This window comes from Malus domestica, chromosome 01, assembly GCF_042453785.1.
Source record: "Malus domestica chromosome 01, GDT2T_hap1".
NCBI classification, from domain to species: Eukaryota; Viridiplantae; Streptophyta; class Magnoliopsida; order Rosales; family Rosaceae; genus Malus; species Malus domestica.
Window position 1 is genome coordinate 20,279,584 of NC_091661.1, and position 27,970 is coordinate 20,307,553.

Genomic DNA, 27,970 nt, shown 5'->3' on the forward strand with positions numbered 1-27,970 from the left:
TTACAGACATCACGGAGAAATAAATTTGAGATCGATATACCTTTCCTCTCTCCCGAAACGAACCAAATAAGGGAACTTTAACGAAAAGCACCTGTACATATCACTTTAACGAAAAACCACATTTTTACACTAAAAAGTCAATCCTGATACTATTCACTTTACCCTTTATTTTGTCCTTATCATTAAAACTCAAAGTTTTCAAGCCCTTTTCATTAGTTTTCCTACCAAAAATAAACGGGAAAGCCATGACGTTAAGGGTAAAATTGGAAGTTCGATAAATTACATTTTTTGGGCTAATTTTGTTGGGCTGGTTTGATATTGGATTTTGTCCTAATCATTAAATAAAATTATTAGGTGATTTTTGGTTAACATTTAAAGTTTTGAAGTTATTTTCATTATTTTTTTTTAATTTGTAAATGTCTAATTATTTATAAGAATGATGAATTTTTTGTTAGTGTGGTGTAAATATGTCTTCCATATCTGCTCAGTTACTGATTTCTTGTTCACCAGATCACTAATTTAACTAAAAGTCATATAATTCATCAAACAAAAGTGTAAATTACTGCGACTTCAAAACCTACGAAAGTAATATGAGAAAATTAAAACTTCGTGATCAGTTTGAAAATCTCTAAAATATGAAAGGTGTAAAATATAGATAAGTTTTTTTATTATTTTTTCATTTTAAGGTAAAAATAAAATAGCTAGTCCACTAATATTTTCTTGTACTTAGGTATGAATTTTATAAACTACGAGTTCGATAACAAATTATTATGATTAATCCATATCACTCCCTATCAAATTATAGCAATATGATATTAGAGTTCGGAAAATAAAAAGAGGAAAACAAAATAAAAACAAGCTTAAAAAAAGATTGCGTAGGATCACTTAATATTACGATTTAGTGATATTTCTCTTCACTTATACCTAAAAGATCTTAGTTCGATTCTCGCTAAAGGAGAATTTGAACCACATTATTGCTAGTCTATTGCAAGGCTAAGCCTAACATTTTTACTTAGTGTAGATAATATTTTTTGTTACACTGAATGTATATAATATCGCTGATTAAAAAAAGAAAAAAAGATTGCGCATGAATCCTCCACGTGTGCGTATTCACCACCACGAGATCCAAAGTGATTGCAAAAGAAGACGTGGCAATCCACCAAAAAAATATCTAGTTCTGGAAACCCCAGGCTCGCAAACACGTGTCCGAAGTGGGTCCCGCCGGCCGCTGATGAGATCAATACAAGCGAAGGGAGGAGCATATCAAACCGGTGGCGGAGGATGTTCCACGTCGGCTTCGCACCCAGAAGCCAATGACGACCCTCCTTTTGATCCAGGCATCGAAAGATATTTTCGCGGCTGTGAGCGAACGCCTAAAATCCACCACCTTATTTCCCGAATTTCACGGGAAGGTTTTTCAGATGTTTTTTTACTGCCCTTCTTCTTCTTCGAGCTCAAAAAGTTGGTGAAGTTTGAATCTTTGATCTCTGCGACTCGGAATCGTTAAACCCTAGTTTTCTGTTGACTTTTGGATTCTTACTAGCTCTGATAAATTGGGTTTTGGATTTTTGGTGGAGTTTTGAAAAATGGGTGAAGTTGCTGTGAGTGGTGGTGAGGGTATGGAGACTGTGAAGCTGGATAAGAACGTGGAGGATGGCGGAGGAGGCAGTGGTGGTGGTGATTCTGGGGAGGTGGTGAGCTGGGAGAGCAACCTGCCAAAAATGGTGCTCCGGGTTCTGCTGGTTGAAGCCGATGATTCGACGCGGCAGATCATCGCTGCGCTTCTCCGAAAATGCAGTTACAAAGGTCTGTTGCACTGTTTCCTTTTCTGGGTTTTGAAAATTTTGATTATTTGACTTAATTTTGGTAAAAAGTCCGGATCTTTTTCTAACTGAATGTTTTTGTTAAGGTAATTCTGGTAATTTAGAAATTTGGACAAGTTTGTAGAAAGTGTGGATCTTCATTTTCTAAAAATAGACTGTCTGTTTGGATTAAGCAGTTGTTGCAGTTGGGGATGGATTGAAGGCGTGGGAGGTCATAAAGAGGAAACATCATAAGATAAATCTTATATTAACAGAGACGGAGTTGCCGTCGATTTCCGGATTCGCGCTCCTTACGTTAGTCATGGAACACGACATGTGCAAGAACATACCTGTGATAAGTATGTTGCTTTTACCTAACAATGCGCTCTTTTCTTGTTAACTTTGTTGGTCTGAGAGTGGATTGCGAAAACCGACATTTTTCATGTGCTCCTTGCTACTTAATTGTTTGTCGGTGTGAAAATGGAACTCGAAACTAAAGTTTTCGGATTGCCGTGCAGTGATGTCCTCTGAGGATTCAACTAGCAGGGTCTTGAAATGCATGCTGAAAGGTGCAGCTGACTATCTCATTAAGCCTGTAAGGCGGAATGAGCTGCGTAACCTTTGGCAGCATGTTTGGAGAAGGCAAACTGTATGTTCCATTTTTCACTTTCCCCTTTCAGTAAATCTTTGTTGTTGATTCCTTGGCTTTGTTTAATTGCGCAGCAGTATTACAGTTTAATGATACATATCTTTTGTCTTGGTGTTTGCCTTCTATCAGCATGGCGGTGCACCGGTTCCACAAAACGTTAATGTTACACAGAATAAAGTTGAAGCCACTTGCGAGAACAATATAGCAAGTAAACATTCAAATGGTTACGCAGCTTCTACGCAGGAAAATAAGGAATGCAGTGAGAAAGGAAGTGAAGCCCAAGTAAGTATATTTGATAATTAAGTTGAAAATAAAGGGTTATAGGATAAATTTAGAGTTCTCTACTGTCTCGCAATTCTCGAATAGAACTTCAATGCTTTTTTCTTCTCCATAAAAGAGGTCACTGTAGCTCGAGAAAACTTTATACTTCTAGAATAGGTTGGCTCCATGGAATTTCATATACAAACTGCATCTCTTGTGCAGAGTTCTTGTACGACGCCTTACTTGGAAGCTGAGAGTGCGTACATGCAAAATATGCAGGATATTCCACAGCTAAAGTATGAGAGTGCTTCTAATTTAAGCAATACAGATATGAAAGGGCTCAAGGAATGTGCTAGACTGGACAACGAATCTGTTGTGCTTGAGAGTGAAGCAAAAGGTATGCCATATTTTCCTGCTTTCTCTCTATATTTGTTCGGAGTTTTTTTTCGTCTTTCAGTAATTTTAGAATCGGGTATCCAACAAGCCATTTGTTTGCAGAGAAGTCAGGTACATTTGGATCATATGCTGTACCTTTGAAGGAAGGTCATACCTCAACTGGATTAAGACTCAGAGAGGACAATGTTCAAGGTGAAGGTATGCAACTGGAAAGTTACAAAGGAGATGCTAATATCACTTCTGAAACTCACATCAGCCATTATGGACTGGATGAACCCTCCGGTGGAGCTATTGACTTTATTGGAACCTTTGGGAATTGGCCAAAATGCACTGCCGGACCCCCTGACAATAGAGACGATGGTACAGAGCACATGGGATCCACTCCACAACTGGAACTTTCTTTGAGAAGTTCTCTGGATGGTTCAAACAAGCAAATGAACGATGAAAGGCCTGTGCTGAACCATTCTGATGCTTCTGCCTTTTCATGGTGAGTGTTCGGGTCCCTGTTTTCTTAAACTTGAGCGATGATGAGAAAAAAATTAAAGCATGCGTCTGGGGTTTTCTTTTTTCTTTTGGCTTCCCTCGTTGTATGTCTAAAAATGCGGTTATCAATTTGTGAATGCCAATTTATAGTGATTTTGATCTGAATAATAAGGAATTATATACTAATAGTGGCAGCAGCTATTACAGCGGTAATTCTGTTGGCAGCAGCAAAGCTGATGGCAACAATACAATAATTATTAAAAAAATGGAATAACTTGGTGCTAGGGAGAATCTTATTACCCTATGTAAGAACGGAAACAAAAATGGAATGACTTGTAACTTGTTTAAACATTGAATGCAAACTAGTGATTAGATTGCTGAATTTTCTGATCAACCAAATGTTCTTTCATGCAGGTATAATAATAGCAAGACGTTGCAATCCTTTTTCCCAGCATTTCCCATCACTAAATCGGAGGTTGCAAGTAAATCCCATGATAGCCAGGAAAACAAGTCTACCTTGGTTTCCGGTCAAACTGAGGAAGCTGATTTATCGTTTCCAGGCTCTCAACTTGGGATGGTTCCTATCGCTGGGGCAATGTCTGATAATATTTGTGCTGCATACGGTCATTCTTTCCCATCCTTGTTTCATAGACAATCAGATTTAACCCCGACATGGAGTAGCAAATCGGCTTGCAATGGAGCACAATCCTCCTATCCTGTGAATTCCCCAAATCATTCCAATCCTGAAGTTTACCTCTCAGAAGAAGGTTGTCACCTGTCTGACAAGAGTACCTATAAATCTATTGGCCAGACCGTGCATGAGCAGAACAACCAGGAGCAAATGGAGGAACTGAGACCTGGTTCGCCTGCTACTGGGCAAAGTGGCTGTAGTAGTTTAGGCAATGCTGTTGGTAATGCTATTGGTCGCAGTGGACATGGAAGCAATTGTAGTAGCACTAATGGAAATGCCTCTCTGGCCGTGTCCGGTGAGATGGAGGCTTCTGAGAGTTTGAACGACAGTGGTCGTTCTGTTCATGAGGGATTTGGAGGAGCTGATCCTCTTCGTTCCAGCCAAAGGGAAGCAGCTCTGACCAAGTTCCGACTGAAGCGGAAAGATCGATGCTTTGAAAAAAAGGTATTATCATCGTCTTTAATCTTAGTAATCATCCTAATGTTACATTTGAGGGGTTTTGAAGAACACGTTGTTGTCGCCATGTACAAGGAAAGCTCGGTTTAACTACATTTGCAATTATTATTCTCCAACAAGCTTTAGTACTTCCTAACCAACTCGGAAACTTCCATTTAGATCGAATGTACCGGACACCTCTCACTTTTGAGCTGCTAATACCAAATCACCTAAATAACCCATGTCATAAAGGTGTTTCCAATCCTTACAGCTAATGTCTATACGCAGGTCAGATACCAAAGCCGGAAAATACTAGCAGAGCAGCGGCCCCGGGTGAAAGGTCAGTTTGTGCACCGAGCACAAACTGATGCTCGAACTGCCAATGCTGTTGGTTTGTGACACCGAGTTTTGGCAACGTACCTGCGACTGCAAGTTAGTAGAAAGCGTGTAGAAAGCGTGTGTGGTTGTGTGATGCAGGAATCTTTAGATACTGTTGAAGCTGTTGTGAAGAAGCACAGAAAGATAAAGTGGTTGCAGAAGACATGGGTTTTGGTTTTGGTTTTGGATATTAGAGGTGGTAGTGGTGTATATAGGGATGCCACCTTAAAAGTGTCACCATCTGCTCTGCATAATATATGGTTTTTGTATGAACCTCGGAGAGTGATTTGTAGTTAAGAGGTTTAATGGTATGATATTTTGCATTAATGTGTTGGGTATATAATTTATGAAGGGCGAGTGTGTTCTTTTCTTAATTACAGAGGTTAAATTGTTGTCACATGTTATTTTGTATCTAAAAGGTTAATATTTTCTTTAATTTGAGGTGTCTAATGTCTAAAGATTGTTGTTTTAAGGGTGTTTTTTTATTATTAAAGAATTAAAATGACATTACATGGCTGTATGCATGAATGAAATGTCCTTTTGGGCCACTAGTTTGGCTGCAAGTAAGAAGACATGTCTTGCATTATTAATGGCTCATGTTAGGGGGTAAGGACGTCAAGACACAAAAATAGTCCCATTTTAAACAGTGTATACAAGAGGTGTGGGCGGGGTATGGTTTGATTTGGTCTTGTAAACTAGTATAGAGACGAGCCAAATGCTCACTTCTAACAATATTAATATTGTTCTCAACTTGTTTATTATTATTTGCACAGTTCGACAGTTGTGGGGTTCTACCACAAAAGGCTTCGATGTTTGTTGAAGTGAGATTATGATAATTAAACTCTTATTTTCTTAGAGACACAGCCGATGCGGGAGATATTACCATGTCCTCTCACGTGGGATCCAATTATTGGGTCGCACGTGAGATCCACACATTGACAACCATGTGGAACCATGAGGACTCACCTAACACGCAGGGCCAAGGGGATCCACTCCTCATGTGGTAGTACGGACTTGCTCCCTGACTCTTATACCCTATCAATTATCAAGGAGCAGGCCTATATTGCCACATGATGAGTGGGTCCCTTGACTTCATATGGTTACTGATGTGTAGATCTCTCACGCGTGACCTTCTAATTGGATCCTATATGAGTGAGCGTGTTGAAATATCTCACGTCTACTGGTGCTTCATTCAATCCAGCATCGCCTATTTTAACTAATACATTGTCACGTGCATTTCATTATTAGAAAAATAAAATAAAAAAATACATAACAATACTGTATGCATCCGAATCGATTGGTTTTCATCTGTTTATATATATAATTAAGGGACATTATCAGAGTTGACAAAGTTTTCCCTACGTCGGATCCTGCCACATGGGTACACACACCACCTATCTTGTCCAAATTCCAATGGATCGTTGACTTAAATTTAAGTTGAGTTTGGTTCTCGGACTTGGAAGCAGAAATGAATCTTATGACATAATCATATACAAGTTTATCATTCATAATTGCTTGTTTTCATGAATTTTCAGATGGAACCACAAAATACTAAACATGTTCAGATTGTTGATATCCCTGGCGATGTTCCTGATGATGGGATTGGATCAAGCTCTCTGGATTCCATGGAACGTGCCACGGTTCTCACCGTAGATTGCACTGCAGAACAAGAAATTCCCAAGGTCATACTCTTAATGTCTATAGTTGTGTTGTTGTAATGGTTATTGAAGTAACTGTTGGATGCGAAGCACTTCATATTTTGTCTTCACATTCCTGAAATCTTACCCCCTCCCCTCTCATTATTTGGAAGGATGCATATTTGGTGTTTTGGATTAGGGATGTAGATTTGGTATATGTTTTGCCTTCATGACCTTTATAGTGAATGCTAGCTCATGTTTAATTTTGTTGTTTAGGGCTCGTTTGAGATTGCTTTTTTAAGCAGTAGTTTTGTTTGTTTTACTAGGAATACATTAAATTTTTTATCCAAAATTTAAGTGTTGCTTGAAAAAGTACTTGGAAGTGCTTCACGGAGAAACATGAGACGTGTTTCTTCGGAAGTGATCCATAAACGCTTTTAACATTTTCTGCTAAAAATGCAGTAGAAGTACTTTTCGTAGATTTATTGGAGAATGACGGGAAGGAAGATATGATATGTATTCTCACATAATTGTGTTCATGTTATTCATTTTGCATATATGCTTACAGCTACAGTATTAAGGCTTCCTTAATATAGTACTTATTGGGTTGTTTTTGTGAATTTTCATATGGCACCACAAAATACTCAACGTGCTCAGATCGCTAACATTTCTGACGATGTTCATCCTCACGAACATGCCACGTTTCGCTCCATAGAACTAAAATTTTCCGGGACTTTACTGTTACTGGCAGCGGTATTTGGTGTTGTCATAATATTTATGGATGTATGCCTCGGCATTTTTGCCAAAAGTTTAACAATACTAACTGTTGCAGCACATTTGTATGCTGATGTTGCCACGTTGGCCATCTCGGTGTGGGCAGTTTCTAGCTGGGAAGCCCCTCCCAGTGGATCGCCTTATTACCGGCGGTTTTTAAGGATTGAAATTCTCGGAGCCCTACTTTCCATCCAACTCATATGGCTGTTCTCTGGGATATTGGTGTATGAAGGCATAGTGAAAACCATCGACGACACAGCTGAGGTGAATGCCGTTATAATGTTTCCTGGTGGCCTAGTTTGTCTTGGGGGAAGTGTGATCGTGGCCTTACTTCTGGACCACATAACTGTTGAAGAACAAGATGGTGATTTTCGTCACAGCGACGAAATGACAATTTCTAGTACTCGTAATGATCGTAAACGATCACATGATCATGATGCTGCTGATCAGCGTCAAGCACTGTTGGATAAGCTTGCAAAAGACAGATATGAAAAGATAAGGCAGAGGTGCATGAAAGTACTCCGTGCACTAAAGGACTCCGTTCATGCTATTGCAGTACTGATTTGCGCGGCGTTCATTTTGTACGAGCCTGAGTGGAAGGTTTTTGATTTGATTTGCACCCTAATTTTTTCTGTGACTCTTCTGTGGAAGACTGTCAAGATGCTGCGTAATGTACTTAATGTCGTGGTGGGAAGGACACCTAGAGCGATTCATGTGAAGAGGACTTGAAAAGAAACTGTTGGAGATGGAGTATATGATGGATGGAAATTAACGAAATGCATATTTGGGCTGTCACAATGGGATAGCCCTTCTGGTTTGCAATGTGAAATCAGACAATGTGATGGATTATATCAGAGAGCTGGATATAGCTTCAGCAGTGTCAATCTGCAAATTGATTGTTAGTAGGTTTAAAGGACAAAGATGATTGATTATAGAAGCCTCCCTTCGTGTGCATTGCCAAGATGTTTTTCGAGGTTTCTCTCTTCGTCCCCAACTTTGATTTCTGTGTTTCCCCTTTCCGTTTTTCGTTTGTTGGTCTCTCTTTAATTGCACATTGGACAGTTCTTTTGTGGACAGAATGTTCGTTATTTATTAAAAGATGGATTGCCGATATTGTGTCAAACAAACGTCATAACATTAGTAGATAACATGTCAATAACTAAATATATCGATGTGTTATTGGTACAATAATTGACATTATTAATATAAAGATTCACTTTCTATATATGTAAATGATGTCTGGAAAAATGATGCCAGGGTTTACAATGAAGATTAAGCAAGAAGTACAGGCCTTTTTATGCTAATTTCTTTTCAATGGATCTTCCCCCACTTTCCATCTAAGGACGACGTGTTCTCTACGATACATGCAGATAGCGATATTCGAAAGTTCCAACGGCCAAGAATTCTGACGTATACTATGCATGCTCCGAGGCATACTCGAAAAATCGATACAATACTTTCTTTGCAATGTTTGCATTGTTCTTTGTCTTCAAAAAGGTAAGAAATTTTGTGTACGTAATGGTAATGAAACCAATTTGAATCTTACTACTACTTGGATCTCCAAGTTTTATTGGTTGAAGCTTACCCATAATACTACTCTCAACACACAAAGAGATTATTTTTCCAAGCTCCAACGTTAAACCTGCCTTCTCCTTATTATCTGGTCTTCTTGGTACCCAAAACAAAAACCTAGAATTCAGAACTTCTTGTGAGTTTTTATATCTTTGCGGGGAGGAAAAAAAAGAAAGATCTAAACTGGGTTGTAGCTTTTACTAAAATTGGTTTGGTTTAGACTGTTGGTTTAACATGATCTTCGTTTGAGGAACTGTAGGAATCCTAATTTATTTCAAGGAAAACTAATGAAAAGGGCTTGAAAACTTTGAGTTTTAAAGTTCCCTTATTTCAATTGTTTTTGGGTTGTATTCTTGTCGATCCGACAGGTTGTTGTGTTGTAGCACTCCTGCCATCTTAGGTGTCACTGAAAATATGTTCACATTGTGACATATCATGTGATGACTGAGACAAATCACATGAAATTATTATATTCTCGATTAGAATAGACATTTGTACCTGTGTTGATTGTCCTAATTTTTGGGGCCATGCTTGTTTGTCAATTTGTTGTTAAATTAGAATCTTAATGCCTGAAGAAAATATGTGAGGTGTGAAGAGATGCTACCCTTATCCACCGAACTAAGAATGCAATAGAAGACCCAAAATTCACAAGAAAAAAAAAGACCAAAAATCCCCAATATTTTGTTTTTAGTTCTAACAATGATTTTGTCATGTGAATGCTAATAAGGTTTGGTTAATTATTTAATTATGCACATAACCTACACAATATGTTTGTATATATATGGCATATGGTAAGAATACATTACTGTCGCATGTATAATATAATATAAAATGTTTTTCAGCACTCTTCAGAAAAAAAAAAAAAAAAGAGCAAATTTTAAACTTCTTATCTTATATGTAGCATTTGTTACACGTTGACGATGTCAACATATTGTATACAAAATACAAGAGATCTCACTTAAGACAATGCCAACCAATGTCATCAATAATTTATTCATTATCCATTGATGCAAGGCGATCTCACAAGCGATTATTGTGTATTTGCATGCAAAACTCAAAAGAAAATAATAGTGTAAATTACAACTCGTGTTGAGCTGTTGACAACTATAAATAGTAACTCTCCCAAACTCATACATATTACATTATTGTAAATATGGATGCCCATGGCTTTGCTCGATGCAAGTTACCAACAAAAGTATGTGTAGGTGAATTATAATGAACTAGCCTTCATGCACTCACTCATGCGCATGTAGAAGATATTTTTTAAATCACGGCGTGCTACACGTGACTTACATGTTTTAAATGTATTTATATGCGTAAATTGACAAAAGGAAAGTCAAATATTTAAAGTAAATGAATAATCTTATATCATGCTAGAAGAAACCCTCATAAACCAATTAAAGCAATTGAATTCACATAATAAAATCGTCTCTATAGAATTTACATTAAGAATAGATAAAATAATATTTTATAAACAATTGATTGAATCACATTATTGCTAGTCTATTGTGAGGCTAAGCCTACCCCCTCCTCCTTAGTGTAGATAATATCGTTTGTTAAAAAAATAATTATTTGACAACTAATTTAATCACATTATTATCCGTATGTGAAAGACTTTTTTTATAACCGGCATTACACGCCTCTTAAGATGTTTTGAACGTGTTTAAAAATAGAGAAAATAATATTTAATAAACAACTGATTGAATCACATTATTACTAACTCACTGTGAAGCTAAGCCCACTCCCTCCCCTTTAGTGTAGATAATATTGTTTGTTAAAAAAAAAATCATTTGACAACTAATTTAATCACATTATTATCCGCGTGTGAAAGACCTTTTTTATAACTGGCATTACACACCTCTTAAGATGTTTTGAACGTGTTTAAAAATAGAGAAATTGAATCATATTATTGCTAGCCTATTATGAGGTACTAATAAAAAAAACACAAAAAATTTATTATTAAAAAATACTGTTAAAATGACGAAAATACCCCTACTTTATTTGATGCATTATTTTGGGATGCCTTTGAAGTTTTTGGTCTTAGGGGCATTTTTGTCCAATTATTTTTGTTGAAGCTTGATGACACCAAAATCACTATTCACTTTTCCATTGGCTTTATATATACTAGCCTTCATGTGCATTTTTTGAATCACGGTGTGGTACGCGCGATTTATACGTTTTAAATGTATTATATGCGTAAATTGACAAAAGGAAAGTCAAATATTTGAATTAAATGAATAATTTTAGATTATGCTAGAAGAAACCCCTCATAAACCAATTAAAACAGCTGAATTCACATAATAAAACCGGTCTCTATAGAATTTACATTAAGAATAAAGAAAATAATATTTAATAGACAATTGATTGAATCACATTATTGCTAACGTATTGTGAGGCTAAGCCCACATCCTTCCCCCTTAATGTAGATAACATTGTTTATTAAAAAAAAAAACAATCATTTAACAATTAATTTAATCACATTATTATCCGTGTGCAAAAAACTATTGACAACTTATTTAATCACATTGTAATTTGCTTGCGAAAAACCTTTTGTATTCTTTTCTCTCTTTCTACTTATATTTATATTATATTTTATGATAATCAAATGATCAAATTACCCCTGCATTATTAGGCTGCTTTTGGATTTATTTTGTTAAGGGACAATTTTATCCTAATAATTTTGTCGAATGACGTGACCCCAAATTTTTGTCGGCATGCGTAAACCTCCGAGATAGATATATGGGATTAAGTTAAATGAAGCATGGTCAAAATTTGAATTTAAAATCTCCCACATCAAATCATAATTGTAGGACGTGGCCCCTTCGTTTTTATAGAGAAAGTTAAGGATTGAGAGGAACACCTCCTCAAGATACTTTGGCTTCGTGGCCCATAAAAACAACTTTATGTTTGGTGATAGAAATAGTTTATATTATAAATTATTCTATAAAAATTATTTTTATAAAAAAATTAATTAAAATAAGATCGTTTAGTCATCAAAATTTTACAAAACATATGGACAAATTTGATAAAAATATTTTTCATTTAATTGATTAAATAATCTTGATTTTAATTAATTAGGAGGGGATGTGAAACAAGGATTGCTGATCAAATCATAACCAACACCATTAATTAAGGTTTCTACTTGCTACAATCCAAGAATACCAATCTAATATATTTCTTATATAACAATCAATATTCAGAGTAAACCACCATCCTCGAACACTAATATAATAAATTTAAAATTTCTATGAATTTTTATTAGAAAAATAAGTAAATCTGTCCGTTTATATGTGTCGTGAACAAAGTGGAAGAATCTTGCCACGCCCTCGAGAAACTGAGGCCCACGTCACATCTTCTACTACTCCAAGTCGGAAAAGGCAACCGGATCAACTGATTCAGACATTTAAATTTTCATCAAACGATAAAAAATTATTATAATTTAAAAAAAATTAAAACAAGTGAGCCATTGAATGAAAATTTAAAGATCCGAATCACTTGATCCGGTGACCATTCCCTCCAAGTCTCCAACTGCAATACGGAGTTTGTTTGACTCAAGTTTTGTATTTGCTCTGTTCTCTATCTCTCTCTCTCTCTCTCCCTCCATACTTGTAGTTGTACAAAGCCAACAAGTCTTCTGGTCACTTGGAACATCTGGTGAGGGCTATAATTGTAGTTTCATTGATGCAGTTGAATTTGATGACGCCCTCCAAAGCTCTTCCATTTGAGACAAAGGCTTCCCACCTCCCAAAATTTTCCAAAGATAAAAAAGCTCTCAGCACTGCCAGTAGGCAGTAGCATCTGCACTTGAAACACAGAGAGAGCCTTTTGCTGGTGGAATGCCAAAGTGCCTAAAACTAAAATGGTACATTCTTTTAATTCCTTAATTCTATTTATATATGTGTGTGTGTGTGTGTGTAATTTTCTATTTTTTGTGAATATTCTTCACTTTCTTGAAATGGTTTGATGGTGTGATGGGGTTTTTCACCAAAGATAGCTAATGGGGTTCTTTTATTTCCTCATTTCTTGTATTGTTTTGAAAATTTGAAATGATAGCATTTGTTAATCTGTCTTTTGGGTTGTGATTTCCAGATTTTACTTTGATGTTGTTCATATGTCTGATTGGTGTCTGCTTAGAGTCTTCAGACAATAGTGATTTATCCAAGGCCTTTGGTAATCTGAATGTTATGGACTAGTAGCATTCATGTTTGCAGTACATCCGCAGCAGCAACTTTGTCAATTTGATGAATAAATCAGGTCATATAGTTTGTTTTTGGTTCCGAGTTGATGCTACGAAGTCCTCCTAGAAACCGGTCTAGACAATCTAAGACGATTTTTTAAACTTGCTCCTATAGTTTTTGGTTTGGTTAAATTGCATTCCTGATATTTCATGGATTGTGAGTTTTCCGGTCCGATGATGAAAATGCAACTATAGCTGGTGAATTTGAGTACAAATGAGCTTCACTGGTCTATTGAACTACGTTAGGGCTGTGAGAAAATGGGATTTGGGGAGAAATTGCATCTTTTTTACATTCTATGGCTATTTCAATTTTTTTTTTAATGTAAAAATTAGGACGAAGAGATGGCTTCGGAAGCTACTATCAGTTAGAAATTTTATGACCTTGATCCTCAGAAAAGTATTTTGGCAGGTTTTTCTGCCTCCTGAGATTGCTAAGGACAGTAGATACTAGATAGTGTGATCAGACCACTGCTGAAGAAATGAAAACTATGGATCAGAAACCGTGTTTTTGCTTTCAGGAAGCTCGTAAACATTTTGACCTAGGAAGTTTAACATGCTTTTGTTATGTTTCGAAAAGTAGGGATATTGATAAAGATATAGTTTGTAATTCTGGGGTTATGAGGTTCTAGAAATCTGTCTCTACGAAGGATACTATGTGTCCGTCAAAGAGCGTTTTGTATTCTCTAGGATGTCTCATTACTCATTAGGTAGGAATTCCAACGGTTGAATGTTGAAGCCTATAATTGTAGTGGCTGCAAACGTCGTAAGTCAAAGCCGGAAAAATGATAGATGAAGTCTTTGAAGAATTCCTTACGAATCTTTCCTTTCACGTCTTTCACTGGTTTTTCAATAGATTGTGTTATTCTTGGTAAAAAAACTTCATCGTACTACTGTGTTCGAAAGAGATTTGAGGTCACAGGCAAGTGTAATTATTTACAGAATTGGATACACCTCATTTGGTCTGTGCTAATCAATGAACTTCTTTGTTGGCTCATGAAATTGAAGTAATGGAACCATATTGTGGTTTTTTCTTTGTGCAAATTCAGAACATATTTTGCATACTGGCTGCACTAAGCATTCACTCATATTACTTGTGTTCTTTTTGTGGATTGTCAGATGGAACCACAAAATAATCAACATGCACAGGTTATTGAAATCCATCGAGATGTTCACGATCGTGAAACGAGTAATAGTGGGAGTAAGATTTGTGGGGAAGCACCATGTGGACTTGCGGATGTTGGATCCAACTCTAAAGATGCCAAAGAACGATCAGCCTCCATGCGCAAGCTTTTAATAGCAGTGGTACTTTGTGTTCTGTTCATGGCTGTTGAGGTGGTTGGTGGCATTGAAGCCAATAGTTTAGCAATATTGACAGATGCAGCACATTTGCTTTCGGATGTTGCAGCATTTGCCATCTCCTTGTTCTCTTTGTGGGCGGCTGGCTGGGAAGCCACTCCCCGTCAGTCTTACGGGTTTTTTAGGATTGAAATTCTTGGTGCCCTGGTTTCCATCCAGCTCATATGGTTGCTTGCCGGGATATTGGTATATGAAGCCATAGTTAGAATGATACATGACACAGGTGAGGTGAATGGATTTCTAATGTTTCTCGTTGCCGCATTTGGTCTAGTGGTTAATATAGCTATGGCCATACTGTTAGGCCATGATCATGGGCATGGACATGGACATGATCACGGTGATCACAGTCACGGAATGACTATTTCTGCTCATCACCATCACCACGATCATGCTCACGAGAAACACTCGCATGGTCATGATCATGAGGTGCACTCACATGATCATGAGCACCCTCACACTCATGAAGATGATCATGAACACCACCATGCCGACAAGGATCTTGCTGAGCCACTGTTGGATAAGCCGAAAGATGGGCAAGTAGAGAAGAAGCAAAGGAACATAAATCTACAGGGTGCTTATCTCCATGTGCTTGGAGACTCGGTACAAAGTATTGGGGTAATGATCGGCGGGGCAATCATATGGGCCAAGCCGGAGTGGAAGATAGTTGATTTGATCTGCACCCTAATTTTTTCGGTCATTGTTCTGGGGACAACTATTAAGATGATGCGGAACATTCTTGATGTCCTGATGGAGAGCACGCCGAGAGAGATTGATGCAACGAGACTTGAAACCGGACTGTTGGAGATGGAGGAAGTGGTAGCAGTCCACGAGCTGCATATATGGGCTATCACAGTGGGGAAAGTCCTGCTGGCTTGCCATGTGAAAGTTAGACCAGAAGCAAATGCAGACATGGTGCTGGAGGACGTAATAGCTTATATCAGAAGGGAGTATAACATCAGCCATGTCACGATCCAAATCGAGCGTTAGCTGTCTTTCGCAAGGGCAAGATGATAGGGGAAGAATTGATTATGTATATGGCTGCATATACTCTTCTTAGAAGGGTTTTAGATTTTTTTTATATCAAGATTGTGTTATTTAGGCAGGAAATTACTTTCATTTCCTCCCTATTATCTATAAAGATGTATGTTTGGTGCAAAGCTCTTGGTAGTTTGAATTGAAGATGTAGATTCCAATAGCAGAGCCTATAATTATTTTGTAGGCTGGTTAAGCTAAAATCAAATACTTAAATATTTTTTGTTACCTATATAAAGTTATATAATAATACACTTGAAACTTTCAAATTAGACAACATTAACACAATTTTATATGATAAATTATATTCCTACCAAATCTATCAAAAAAATATATTCAATTCAAAATTAAAATTTCAAGCACAGACTCTTAAATTCAAAAAATAAACAAATAAACTAATTAAGAATAAAATGGTAAAAAACTTACTAATTGGCGAGAGAAATCAGTGGGACTTTCACACTTGCAGACTGTCTTTGTGGATTGTGAATTTGTAGCGTTTTGGAAAAAATAGCTGTACTGTTCTAGATGTGCCTTCAGAAAATTGAATAGTTAAAAGCCAAACTTAAAAGCTAACATTTACTCCTAAAAAAATGTATAAGTACTTATTTAAATGAATAAAATAATAAAACCTAATAATTACTTCCTAGGTGTGAGAACTCATATTTTTAATTTATATATATATAACCCTAGTGGTATAGATATCTACAGTTTCACGCATTTGCATTAGGTTAGTACATTCTACATAGCCATGTGTCAATTCCATAAGCGTTCCATCTGTTTTCTTTGTCCCATTCTGGATGGTTGTCAAGTTAATCTTATTTCTATATTTATATTTTACGTTACCATTGTTGTCAAATTTAGAGTAGTTGATATAGGCATACATATCCTATCTTGGTGGCTTTCGTATTAGGAGGACACAAGTGCAACAGATGTCTTTGGCAAGTTAGAGATAACACCATCCAATCATTCACTCCAATCTTATTTGCATAGTCATTACATTAGAGCTTGAGGTTGCTACGCGTGTACCATTCATCCCCTTCAAGTGACACATATTCTACTACCCTAACATGTGTCAATCTCTCATACCCTTATCTAATGATAGTAGACACCTCCTGCTATACTTGCCGACTTTCTACATCTATAAATAGCACCCCACCTTTCACTTTTATTCAGACAATTCCTCCAAATCTTTATATCTTGTTCGTTGCATGTAGTTTTCATGCACAGTACGTTGGTTTGTATAATATATATTTATATATAGTGAGAGAGATTAGTGTTTGTACCATACTTAGGATCTTTGTATTTAGATTTCGCATAAATACTTGGAAGACTCAAATGTAATTATGTAATAAATGAAAGGGTAAATATGTAAAAAGGGGAGGAGCCCTTAGTCTATAAATGGGCTTCTTCACCCTCACAATCCAAAAGCTCAAAGATTGAGGGCAGGGCCTCACTCTCACCCTCAGAAGCTCTGATCCTCACATACAGAAGCTTTTTCTCTCTCACAATCCTCTCATAAACAGAGAAATACAATATCAGTGTGGACGTAACCCAAACATTAGGGTGAACCACGATACATCTTGTGTTCTTTATTTTCTTGTAGATTCACGGTCGGATTTACGTTGTTCCAAGACCCCTCCGGTTTTGTGCATCAACATTTGGCGTCGTCTGTGGGAAACGACACGAAAAGCTATGTCGATTCTCTCTCAATTTTTCATCTCACCATCGTGAAACCTTCACAACCTCACCACTGTCCACCGTGAATCTGCAGAAACCAAGAACCAAATCGACAAACCCACCCCAAAAAACCAAGATATGTCAACTGGGTGTGCTTTATTGTTCTCAAATTTTGAAGGAAAATCAAATCATCATTGTCTTCCCCAAATCCGAAACCCTTTTAGAACCCTAGATGGGCCTGCTGAAGGCAGAAATCGCTAAGAAACGGCAGAGACTCGAAGAAGACACCGGTGGCAAGCGATTCTTCAAACGCTTCGAGATCGAGCAGAAGCAAATCCAGAAGCTTTAGGAGCAAGAGAAATGCGAATTAGAAGCCAAAGCCCAGCGCCAAGTCGCCGCCTTCAACTCCGCCTCCGCAAGCGGCTCTTCCGTTGCTTTCACATACAAAACCCATTGCCTCATTCTCCACACCCTCACTCCTAGTAATGAAGGACCGGCCTCCTTCCTCGTACAGCTCCATCTACGTCCATCCCCACCACCACCTCTGCTCTGTCATCACCACCCCCAATTATACCTCCCTTGCAATCGGCTCTAAGCTTCATGAAACCAGACTGTTGCTGATGGCAGATGCTGCTACTCTCAACCGGAGGAGCAGCACAAGTGGTGCTCTGGAGTACAACTAGACTCAACAACAGCAAGCGCAGTTGCATGTTCCGAAGCTTCAGCAACCTTCAGCTTAAGACGACGACATTCCTGAAGAAGGCTCTAATCGTGAAGCTGAGCTGTAGTAACATTAGGTGAGATTTTTATATGTGAATTGTGAAATTCGTGTGTTTACTAAAGTGTGAATTGGTAATTGGGTGTTTCAAGCTGGAGAAAGCTTCGATCGAGAAGGACCTCCAGGCCACATTGAGCAACGGTGAAGAGTTAGGTAACAAGGAGGCGTTCCTTCAACAGCACTCGCTGCAACCGGGCCACGGATCAAGGCTTTTACAAGATTACAGGGAAGAAGTGTGAGATCAGGGCTGAAGAATCCAAAGCTGTGATTGGGAAGAAGAGGATTCTGACCTTTTACGAAGGTCGTGTACCGAAAGCAAAGAAGACCGATTGGGTAGTCCATGAGTATTATCTCACAAAAATTGAGGTGGGGTCTAGATCCACCAAGCAGACGACGTCAAGGACAGGAATGTCCAGTGCGTCTTCCTCGGCTGCTCCGACGTCGGAAAAGGAACCTACACCTCCCACCTCTGCCACTTCCTCGGCGTCCCTCACATCGCCACCAGCGATCTTGTCCACGACAAGCTGGCTGCCTCCGGCCCCTTCACTCTTTAGCTTGTGGAGGTTGTGAATCCCGATAAATGTTATGAACCCCACTTGCCTTGTCTTGCTGTCTGGTCTCAGAAGCTCTAGCCAAAACTGTATTGATTGGTTTCAAACATAATGAATAGGGTAACACCACCGACAACGAAAATGGTGAGAATGTGCTCGAGTCGAAGGACCCCATACTCAAGAAATCAGAGGCGTAGTGAAAAAAAAAGAGAAAAGAAGAAAAAGAAACGAAAGCAAAAGCAGAAAGCAGAAAGAAAAGCAGAAAAAACCGAAAAAAAAAGCAGAAAGCAAAATGGAGGCTTTCCTCTGCGAGAGCACATGGGGACACTGCAAAAGCAAGGAATAAACACCCCACCATAATGATGTGATTTACTTTTCTTGTTTTTGAATAATGTGATTTATTTTTCTTATCTTTCAGAGACATCTGTATAACCCCATCAGAGGGTAATTATAAAAAAAAAAAAAAACGGCAAGCCTAAAATAATGGGCTGAAATGTTATGTGGAGGGCGAAGGCCCATCTGCCTAAAAGAGCCAGGCCTTCTATTATCACCAACTAGGTGATCAAAAGTACGCCCAATACTCCAAAATTATTCGGCACCCTGCTGCTATTATCACCAACCAGGTGATCAAAAGTACGTCCAGTACTCCAAAATTATACATGAGCATCACTCATGTCAATCATACATAAACATTCATAAGCATCACTCATGTCAATCATACATAAACATTCATGTCAACATTCATGAGCATCACTCATGTCAACATCCATGAGTATCATTCATGTCAATCAACATAAACATTCATGAGCATCACTCATGTCAATCAGCTTCAAAAGCTTCATTTACAGAGCTTTAGCTTCGAGAGTTCCAGCTTTGAATGCTTCATTTACAGAGCTCTAGCTTCAAAGCTTCACTTGCAAAGCTTCACCTACAAAGCTTCAGTGCAGGGTATACAAATACCGCCTCCGAACAACCACCACTTTGGCCCATACATGGATTCAATCTGAAGTCTCCAGCCAACATACCCTATTGACTGAAGACTTGGGGGACTACATTATGTACCATATATTGGGCCTCAACTGGGCCTCATGAAAAATACTTTGGGGACTCTAACCCATTATTCATGTACTGAGTAGCGAGCCCTTATTTTATAAAAGGGACTCCCTCACCTTCATTAGAGAGCATCGCCGCTAGCTGAGCAACTGCCTTGCCGCGAGTATCACTCATAACCCATCACTTATGTATTGAGGAGTGAGCCCTTATTCTATAAAAGGGATTCCCTCACCATCATTAAAGAGCATCGCCATCTGCTGAGCAACCGTCTCGCCGCGAGCATCAACTTTAGCCCATCATTTATGTATTCTATAAAATGGACTCCCTCACCTTCAACACCACAAGCCGAGCCAACCAAAGGCAACATAAGCCACAAGCCGAGCAGCCTCGCAACATGTGTTACTTCTTGTTGAGCATCATTTTACATTGAGCACCGCCTCATATCGAGTATTTAGTTCTAGACAACATCTAGTTACTTCGGCCCACACATGGACTGAATTTCAAGTCTCCAGCCAAAAGACTCTCTTGACTGAAGACTTGGGGGACTACTATTTGTACTATACTTAGGGCCTCCGTATTTAGATCTCGTATAAATACTCGGGGGAGTCAAATGTAATTATGTAATAAATGAAGGGGCAAATATGTAAAAAGAGGAGGAGCCTTTAGTCTATAAAAGGGCCTCCTTACCCTCACAATCCAAAAGCTCGGAGATCTCTCACCATCAGAAGCTATGATCCTCACATACAGAAGCTCTATCTCTTACACAATCCTTTCACAAACAGGGAAATATCAGTGTGGACGTAGCCCAAACATTGGGGTGAACCATGATACATCTTGTGTTCTTTACTTTCTTGTAGATTCACGGTTAGATTTACGTTGTTCCAAGACCCCTCCGGTTTTATGCATCAACAATTAGAAAAGATGTGTGGTAGAAATACATAGTATTTGGACGTGATCAAGGAATTTATTCAAGTACGTGGAGTCTAGCTATTGCGGTAGTGACGTGAATCTTCGTTTTAGCTTTGGGATCAAGGTATTGGTGAGGAATATTGCTTGCTTGGCTTGGAGACCAGGTAGGGGGATCCTCACTTACCGTAGTTATGAAATTTTGTGCATGTATGTATATGTAAATATACGAATGCTTGTGAAAGCTGCATAGATTTTGTTGTGAATCATGAGGAAAATGGTTTTATTTTATATCATGATATGCATGTTGTTTTATACTACAAATTAAAGTGATGACTTGAGAGTGAATGGGGCATAGTGACCGTCTTGGGTTTCGATCCCTTAAACCTTCAGAAGGGCTACTACGAAGGGATTAGTACCGCTACCTTTCTAGGAGAGGTACTTGGATATCGCTAAAGGTAGAGCATTAAAGGACACTCTCGCTATACCTTACCATAAGTATATTCGTTCGGAGTTGGTCCAGGTAAATGGGTAGTTGGTCATTGGACCAGTCATCAGGCATGTAGTGATTTATAGGGATCCCTGTTTTCTTTTTAAAAGGAAATTGTGTGAGCATACAATCTATTTTTGAAACTAAAGCTTTTGTTGTGCATCAAACATTTTTCTATAGTATATATAGTGTTGTATACTACTTTCAAACCTAGCTGGGGTGAATTCCCTGAGGGGGAACGATGAACATTTGTGATGCTCACCCCTACTTTATTACATGACCAGTGCACCTACAAATAGACGATCTGGACTAAGGTCGGGACAAGTGTTGTTTGTTACTTGTCAACTTCTTAATCGCTCATTGACTTTCCACAGGTTTTTGTTTGTACATATGCTTGATTCCCTCCGTCTTGAAGGAATCTTTTGTAACTAAATTTAGCACTTTGTACTCTCCAAATCGTGCCTAAGAGTTGGTTAGTATATTTACTTATTTTAAACTCTTTGGTTTTGTTGTAAGTTGTAAACTTCGTCTTTGATGTAAAAAATTATCCAAATTTTGTTGCCTTGTATTATTCGTTTTGCCAAAATGATTTTGCGCTTCCGTACTGCTTAAAAATAAATTATTTTACTTCCCCTTAAATAGCCTTACGTCCTATTGGGAATGTAGTGCTACAATGTTGGAATTTAACACTATAGTATTGCGTTACTAATAGAGTGTGGCACTGTTACGTGCTCGTTTTTGGGGTGTGACACTAGGGGTGGTTCGGTATGGGATACCGAATCGAAACCCTTGTTCCGATTTCCAAACCGAAATTTTCGGGAATCCCAATTTCAATACCGATCCCAAACCAATTTTTCAGGAATCCCGATAGAGTTTCAGGATTTCGGGACAAATCGGGAATCCCGAAATGGTTTTGGGCTTTTAGACTAAAATTTGACATATTATGCTTTTGGGCTAAAATTCAACCTTTTATATTGAAAATTTGACATATAGTCAGGCTGCCAATTTGGCAATCTGTTGGACTAAAAGTTGAAATACAAGTATACAACCCATCTGCCAATCTGTGCATAATAGCATATGTGATCTGCCTATTCAATTTCTACTACACATGCATGCAATAAAAATAAATTAAGTAACAAATCCAAAAGCAAAAAAAAATTAGTTACAAGCCAAGGTTTTAAAATAAATAAAGTAACAAACCCAAAAGCAAAAAAAATTAGTTACGAGCCAAAGTTTCAAAATAATGAAGTTACAAACCAAAAGCAAAAAAGCAAAAAAGCAAAAAAGAAAAAAAGCAAAGCTTAAAGTTTATGAAGATTGTTGGCCTCGTATATTGATGGTTGAGCCCTTCCCCTTGATGTTGATGATTAAACCATTCCCCTTAAAATGGGTGGTCATGGAGGTAGTGATTGATTTTGACGTTGTTGAACTTCAACTTGAGGTGTAACATTCCACATTGCCCAGGGGAGTGGATCATATAAGCCATATATGTATATTCTCATCTCTACCTAGCATGAGGTCTTTTAGGAGTTCACTGGCTTCGAGTTTCGTAGGAACTCCGAAGTTAAGCGAGTTCGTGTGAGAGCAATCCCAGGAAGGGTGACCCACTGGGAAGTTCTCATATGAGTTCCAAGAAACAAAACCGTGAGGGTGTGGTCAGGGCTCAAAGCAGACAATATCGTGCTACGGTGGAGTTGAGCCCGGGATGTGATGGAGGCCTAGGCCGAGATGTGACAATTTGGTATCAGAGCCAATTCATGGCCGGAAGTCTGCCGACGAGGACGTCGAGCCCCTAAGGGGGGGTGGATTGTAACATCCCACATCGCCCAGGGGAGTGGATCCTGTAAGCCTTATATGTATATTCACATCTCTACCTAGTACGAGGCTTTTTGGGAGCTCACTGGCTTTGGGTTCCGTAGAAACTCCAAAGTTAAGCGAGTTCGCGCGAGAGCAATACCAGGATGGGTGACCCACTGGGAAGTTCTCTTGTGAGTTCCTAGAAACAAAATCGTGAATGTGTGGTCGGGGTTCAAAGCAGATAATATCGTGCTACGGTGGATTCGAGCCCGGGATGTGGTGGGGCCCGGGCTGGGATTTGGCATGAGGTGGTCGAGGAGATGGAGGTGGATGGGCATTTCATTTTCTTAGAAGAATTTCAGATTTTTTCATATCAAGATTGTGGTATTTAGGCAAGAAATTGCTTTCATTTCCTCCCTATTATCTATAAAGATGTATGTTTGGTGCAAAGCTCTTGGTAGTTTGAATTGAAGATGTAGATTCTAATAACAGAGCCTGAAATTATTTTGTAGGTTGGTTAAGCTAAAATTATACTATGAAATCAAATACTTAAACTTTTTTTTGTTACCTATATAAAGTTATATAATAATACACTTGAAACTTTCAAATTAGACAACATTAACACAATTTTATATGATAAATTATATTCCTACCACATCTATCGGAAAAATATACTCAATTCAAAATTAAAATTTCAAGCACGGACTCTTAAATTCAAACAATAAACAAATAAATTAATTAAGAATAAAGTGGTAAAAAGCTTACTAATTGACGAGAGAAATTAGTGGGACTTTAACACTTGCAGGCTGTCTTTGTCGATTGTGAATTCGTAGCTTTTTGGAAAAATTAGCCGTACTATTCTAGATGTGCCTTCAGAAAACTGAATAGTTAAAAGCCAAACTTGAAAGATAACAATTACTCCTAAAAAACGTATAAGCACTTATTCAAATGAATAAAATAATAAAACCTAAAAATTACTTCCTAGGGGTGGTTTGATATGGGATACCAAACCGAAACCCTTGTTCTGATTCCCAAATCGAAATTTTCGGGAATCCCAATTTTCAGGAATTCCGCAATAGTTTAGAGATTTTGGGACAAATAGGGAAACCCGAAATGTTTTGGGATTTTGGACTAAAATTTGACATATTATCCTTTCGGGCTAAAATTCAATCTTCTATATTGAAAATTTGACATATAGCCAGGCTGCCAATCTGCCAATCTGTTGGACTAAAAGTTGACATACAGGTATACAACAAATATGCCAATCTGTGCGCAATAGCATCTGTGATATGCCTATTCAATTTCTACTACGTATGCATGCAATAATAATAAATTAAGTAGCAAATCCAAATGCAAAAAAAAAAATAGTTACAAGCCAAGGTTTTAAAATAAATAAAGTAACAAACCCAAAAACAATAAAATTAGTTACGAGCCAAAGTTTCAAAATAATTAAGTTACAAACCAAAAGCAAAAAAGCAAAGCTTAAAGTTTATAAAGATTGTTGGCATCTTATGTTGATGGTTGAGCCCTTCCCCTTAAAATGGGTGGTCGTGGAGGTAGTGATTGATTTTGACGTTGTTGAACTTCAACTTGAGGTGTTCGAAGAGGTGGAGGTGGAAGTGGCATTTCATTTTCTTATAAGGGTTTTAGATTTTTTGATATCAAGATTGTGGTATTTTGGCTGGAAATTGCTTTCATTTCCCCCCTATTTTCTATAAAGATGTATGTTTGGTGCAAAGCTCTTGGAATGAATTGATGATGTAGATTCCAATAGCAGAGCCTAAAATTATTTTGTGCGTTGGTTAAGCTAAAATTATACTACGAAATCAAATGCCTAAATTTTTTTTGGTTACCTATATAAAGTCATATAATAATACACTAGAAACTTTCAAATTAGACAACATTAACAAAATTTTATATGATAAATTATATTCCTACCATATCTATCATAAAAATATATTCAATTCAAAATTAAAATTTCAAGGACAGACTCTTAAATTCAAACAATAAACAAATAAACTAATTAAGAATAAAGTGGTAAAAAGCTTACTAATTGACGAGAGAAAGTAGAGGGAATTTCACACTTGCAGACTATCTTTGTGGATTGTGAATTTGTAGCTTTTTGGAAAAATGAGCCATACTGTTCTAGCTGTACCTTCAGAAAACTGAATAGTTAAAAGCCAAACTTGAAAGCTAACAATTACTCCTAAAAAACGTATAAATACTTATTCAAATGAATAAAATAATAAAACCTAATAATTACTTCCTAGAGGTGATTCGGTATGGGATACCGAACCGAAACTCTTGATCCGATTCCTAAATCGAAATTTTCGGGAATCTCAATTTCAATACCGATCATAAACCAATTTTTCAGGAATCCCAATTTTTGAGAATCCCGAAATGGTTTTGGGAATTTGGAAAAAAAAAGAGGACATATTATGCTTTTGGGATAAAATTCAACCTTTTAGATTGAAAATTTGACATATAGCTAGATTGCCAATCTGCCAATATGTTGGACTAAAAGTTGACATACAAGTATACAACCAATCTGCCAATTTGTGCACAATAGCATATGTGATTTGCCTATTCAATTTCTACTACACATGCATGCAATAAAAATAAACTAAGAAACAAATCCAAAAGCAAAAAAAATTAGTTACTACCCAAGGTTTTTAAAATAAATAAAGTAACAAACCCAAAAGCAAAAAACTTAGTTACGAGCCAAAGTTTCAAAATAATTAAGTTACAAACCAAAAGCAAAAAAGCAAAACTTAAAGTTTATGAAGATTGTTGGCCTCTTATTTTGACGTTGTTGAACTTCAACTTGAAGTGTTCGAGGAGGTGGAGGTGGAGGTGGCATTTCATTTTCTTAGAAGGGTTTTAGATTTTTTTGATATCAAGATTGTGGTATTTTGGTAGGAAATTGCTTTCATTTCCTCCCTATTTTCTATAAAGATGTATGTTTGGTGCAAATTTCATTGTAGTTTGAATCAACGATATAGATTCCAATAGCAGAGCCTGAAATTATTTTGTGGGGGTTAAGCTAAAATTAAACTACGAAATCAAATGCTTAATTTTTTTTTTTGTTACCTATATAAAGTCATATAATAATACACTTGAAACTTTCAAATTAGACAAAATTAACACAATTTTGTATGATAAATTATATTCCTACCAGATCTATCAGAAAAATATATTCAATTCAAAATTAAAATTTCAAGCACAAACTCTTAAATTCAAACAATAAACAAATAAACTAATTAAGAATAAAGTGGTAAAAAGCTTACTAATTGACGTGAGAAATCAGTGGGACTTTCACACTTGCAGACTATCTTTGTGGACTGTGAATTCTTAGCTAGTTGGAAAAATGAGCCGTATTGTTCTAGCTGAACCTTCAGAAAACTGAATGGTTAAAAGCCAAACTTGAAAGCTAACAATTACTCATAAAAAACGTAAAAGTACTTATTCAAATGAATAAAATAATAAAACCAAATAATTACTTCTTAGGAGTGATTAGGTATGGGATACTGAACAGAAACCCTTGTTTCGATTCCCAAACCGAAATTTTCGGGAATCCCAATTTCAATACCGATCACAAACCAATTTTTCTGAAATCCCGAAATAGTTTCGGGATTTCGGGACAAATCGGGAATCCCAAAATGGTTTTGGGCTTTTAGACTAAAATTTGACATATTATGCTTTTGGGCTAAATTTTAACCTTTTATATTGAAAATTTGACATATAGTCAAATCGCCAATTTGGCAATCTGTTGGAATAAAAGTTGACATACAAGTATACAACCAATCTGCCAATCTGTGCACAATAGCATCTGTGATCTGCCTATTCAATTTCTACTACACATGCATGCAATAAAAATAAATTAAGTAACAAATCTAAGAGCAAAAAAAATAAGTTACAAGCCAAGGTTTTAAAATAAATAAAGTAACAAACCCAAAAGCAAAAAAATTAGTTACGAGCCAAAGTTTCAAAATAATGAAGTTACAAACCAAAAGCAAAAAAGCAAAGCTTAAAGTTTATGAAGATTATTGGTCTCTTATGTTGATTGTTGAGCCTTTCCCGTTAAAATTGGTAGTCGTGGAGGTAGTGATTGATTTTGACATTGTTGAACTTTAACTTGAGGTGTTCGAGGAGGTGGAGGTGGCCTCATTTTCTTAGAAGGGTTTTAGATTTTTTGTTATCAAGATTGTGGTATTTTGGCAGGAATTGCTTTCATTTCCTCCATATTTTCTATAAAGATGTATGTTTGGTGCAAAGCTTTTGGTAGTTTGAATTGAAGATGTAGATTCCAATAGCAAAGCTTGGAATTATTTTGTGGGTTGGTTAAGCTAAAATTATACTATGAAATCAAATGCTTAAATTTTTTTTGTTACCTATATAAAGTTATATAATAATACACTTGAAACTTTCAAATTAGACAACATTAACACAATTTTATATGATAAATTATATTCCTACCACATCTATCAGAAAAATATATTCAATTTAAAATTAAAATTTCAAGCGCAGACTCTTAGATTCAAACAATAAACAAATAAACTAATTAAGAATAAAGTGGTAAAAAGCCCACTAATTGACGAGAGAAATGAGTGGGACTTTCACACTTGCAGACTATCTTTGTAGACTGTGAATTTGTGGCTTTTTAGACAAATGAGCCATAGTTTTCTAACTGTGCCTTCAGAAAACTAAATAGTTAAATGCCAAACATGAAAGCTAACAATTACTCCTAAAAAACATATAAGTACTTATTCAAATGAATAAAATAATAAAACCTAATAATTACTTCCTAGGGGTGGTTCGGTATGGGATACCGAACCAAAACCCTTATTCCGATTCCCAAACTGAAATGTTTTGGAATCCTAATTTCAACACCAATCCCAAACCAATTTTTCGGGAATCCCAATTTTGGGAATCCTGAAATAGTTTAGAGATTTTGGGACAAAACGGGAATACCGAAATGGTTTTCGGCTTTTGGACAAAAATTTGACATATTGTGC

General features: G+C 37.1%; 3 protein-coding genes across 3 annotated transcripts; all 3 read left to right on the plus strand.

The window, feature by feature from the left end:
• The first annotated feature begins 1,260 nt into the window (after positions 1–1,260).
• Positions 1,261–5,422, plus strand: LOC103403589 (two-component response regulator-like APRR9). The gene is made up of 8 exons (XM_029099760.2): positions 1,261–1,806; positions 2,000–2,161; positions 2,321–2,451; positions 2,581–2,733; positions 2,935–3,109; positions 3,211–3,595; positions 4,006–4,726; positions 5,006–5,422. Exons 1-8 carry the CDS (start codon positions 1,587–1,589, stop codon positions 5,114–5,116), a joined length of 2,058 nt encoding a protein of 685 aa, XP_028955593.1. The 5' UTR covers positions 1,261–1,586; the 3' UTR covers positions 5,117–5,422.
• Positions 5,423–6,480: 1,058 nt separating this feature from the next.
• LOC114823929 (metal tolerance protein 1-like) lies at positions 6,481–8,421 on the plus strand. Its single transcript, XM_029099768.2, has 2 exons — positions 6,481–6,777; positions 7,390–8,421. The coding sequence occupies exons 1-2, from the start codon at positions 6,619–6,621 to the stop codon at positions 8,233–8,235; spliced, it is 1,005 nt and encodes a 334-aa protein (XP_028955601.1). The 5' UTR covers positions 6,481–6,618; the 3' UTR covers positions 8,236–8,421.
• A 4,088-nt stretch (positions 8,422–12,509) lies between these two features.
• LOC103416731 (metal tolerance protein 1-like) lies at positions 12,510–15,828 on the plus strand. The gene is made up of 2 exons (XM_029099772.2): positions 12,510–12,940; positions 14,432–15,828. The coding sequence occupies exons 1-2, from the start codon at positions 12,938–12,940 to the stop codon at positions 15,656–15,658; spliced, it is 1,230 nt and encodes a 409-aa protein (XP_028955605.2). The 5' UTR covers positions 12,510–12,937; the 3' UTR covers positions 15,659–15,828.
• Positions 15,829–27,970: the final 12,142 nt, after the last annotated feature.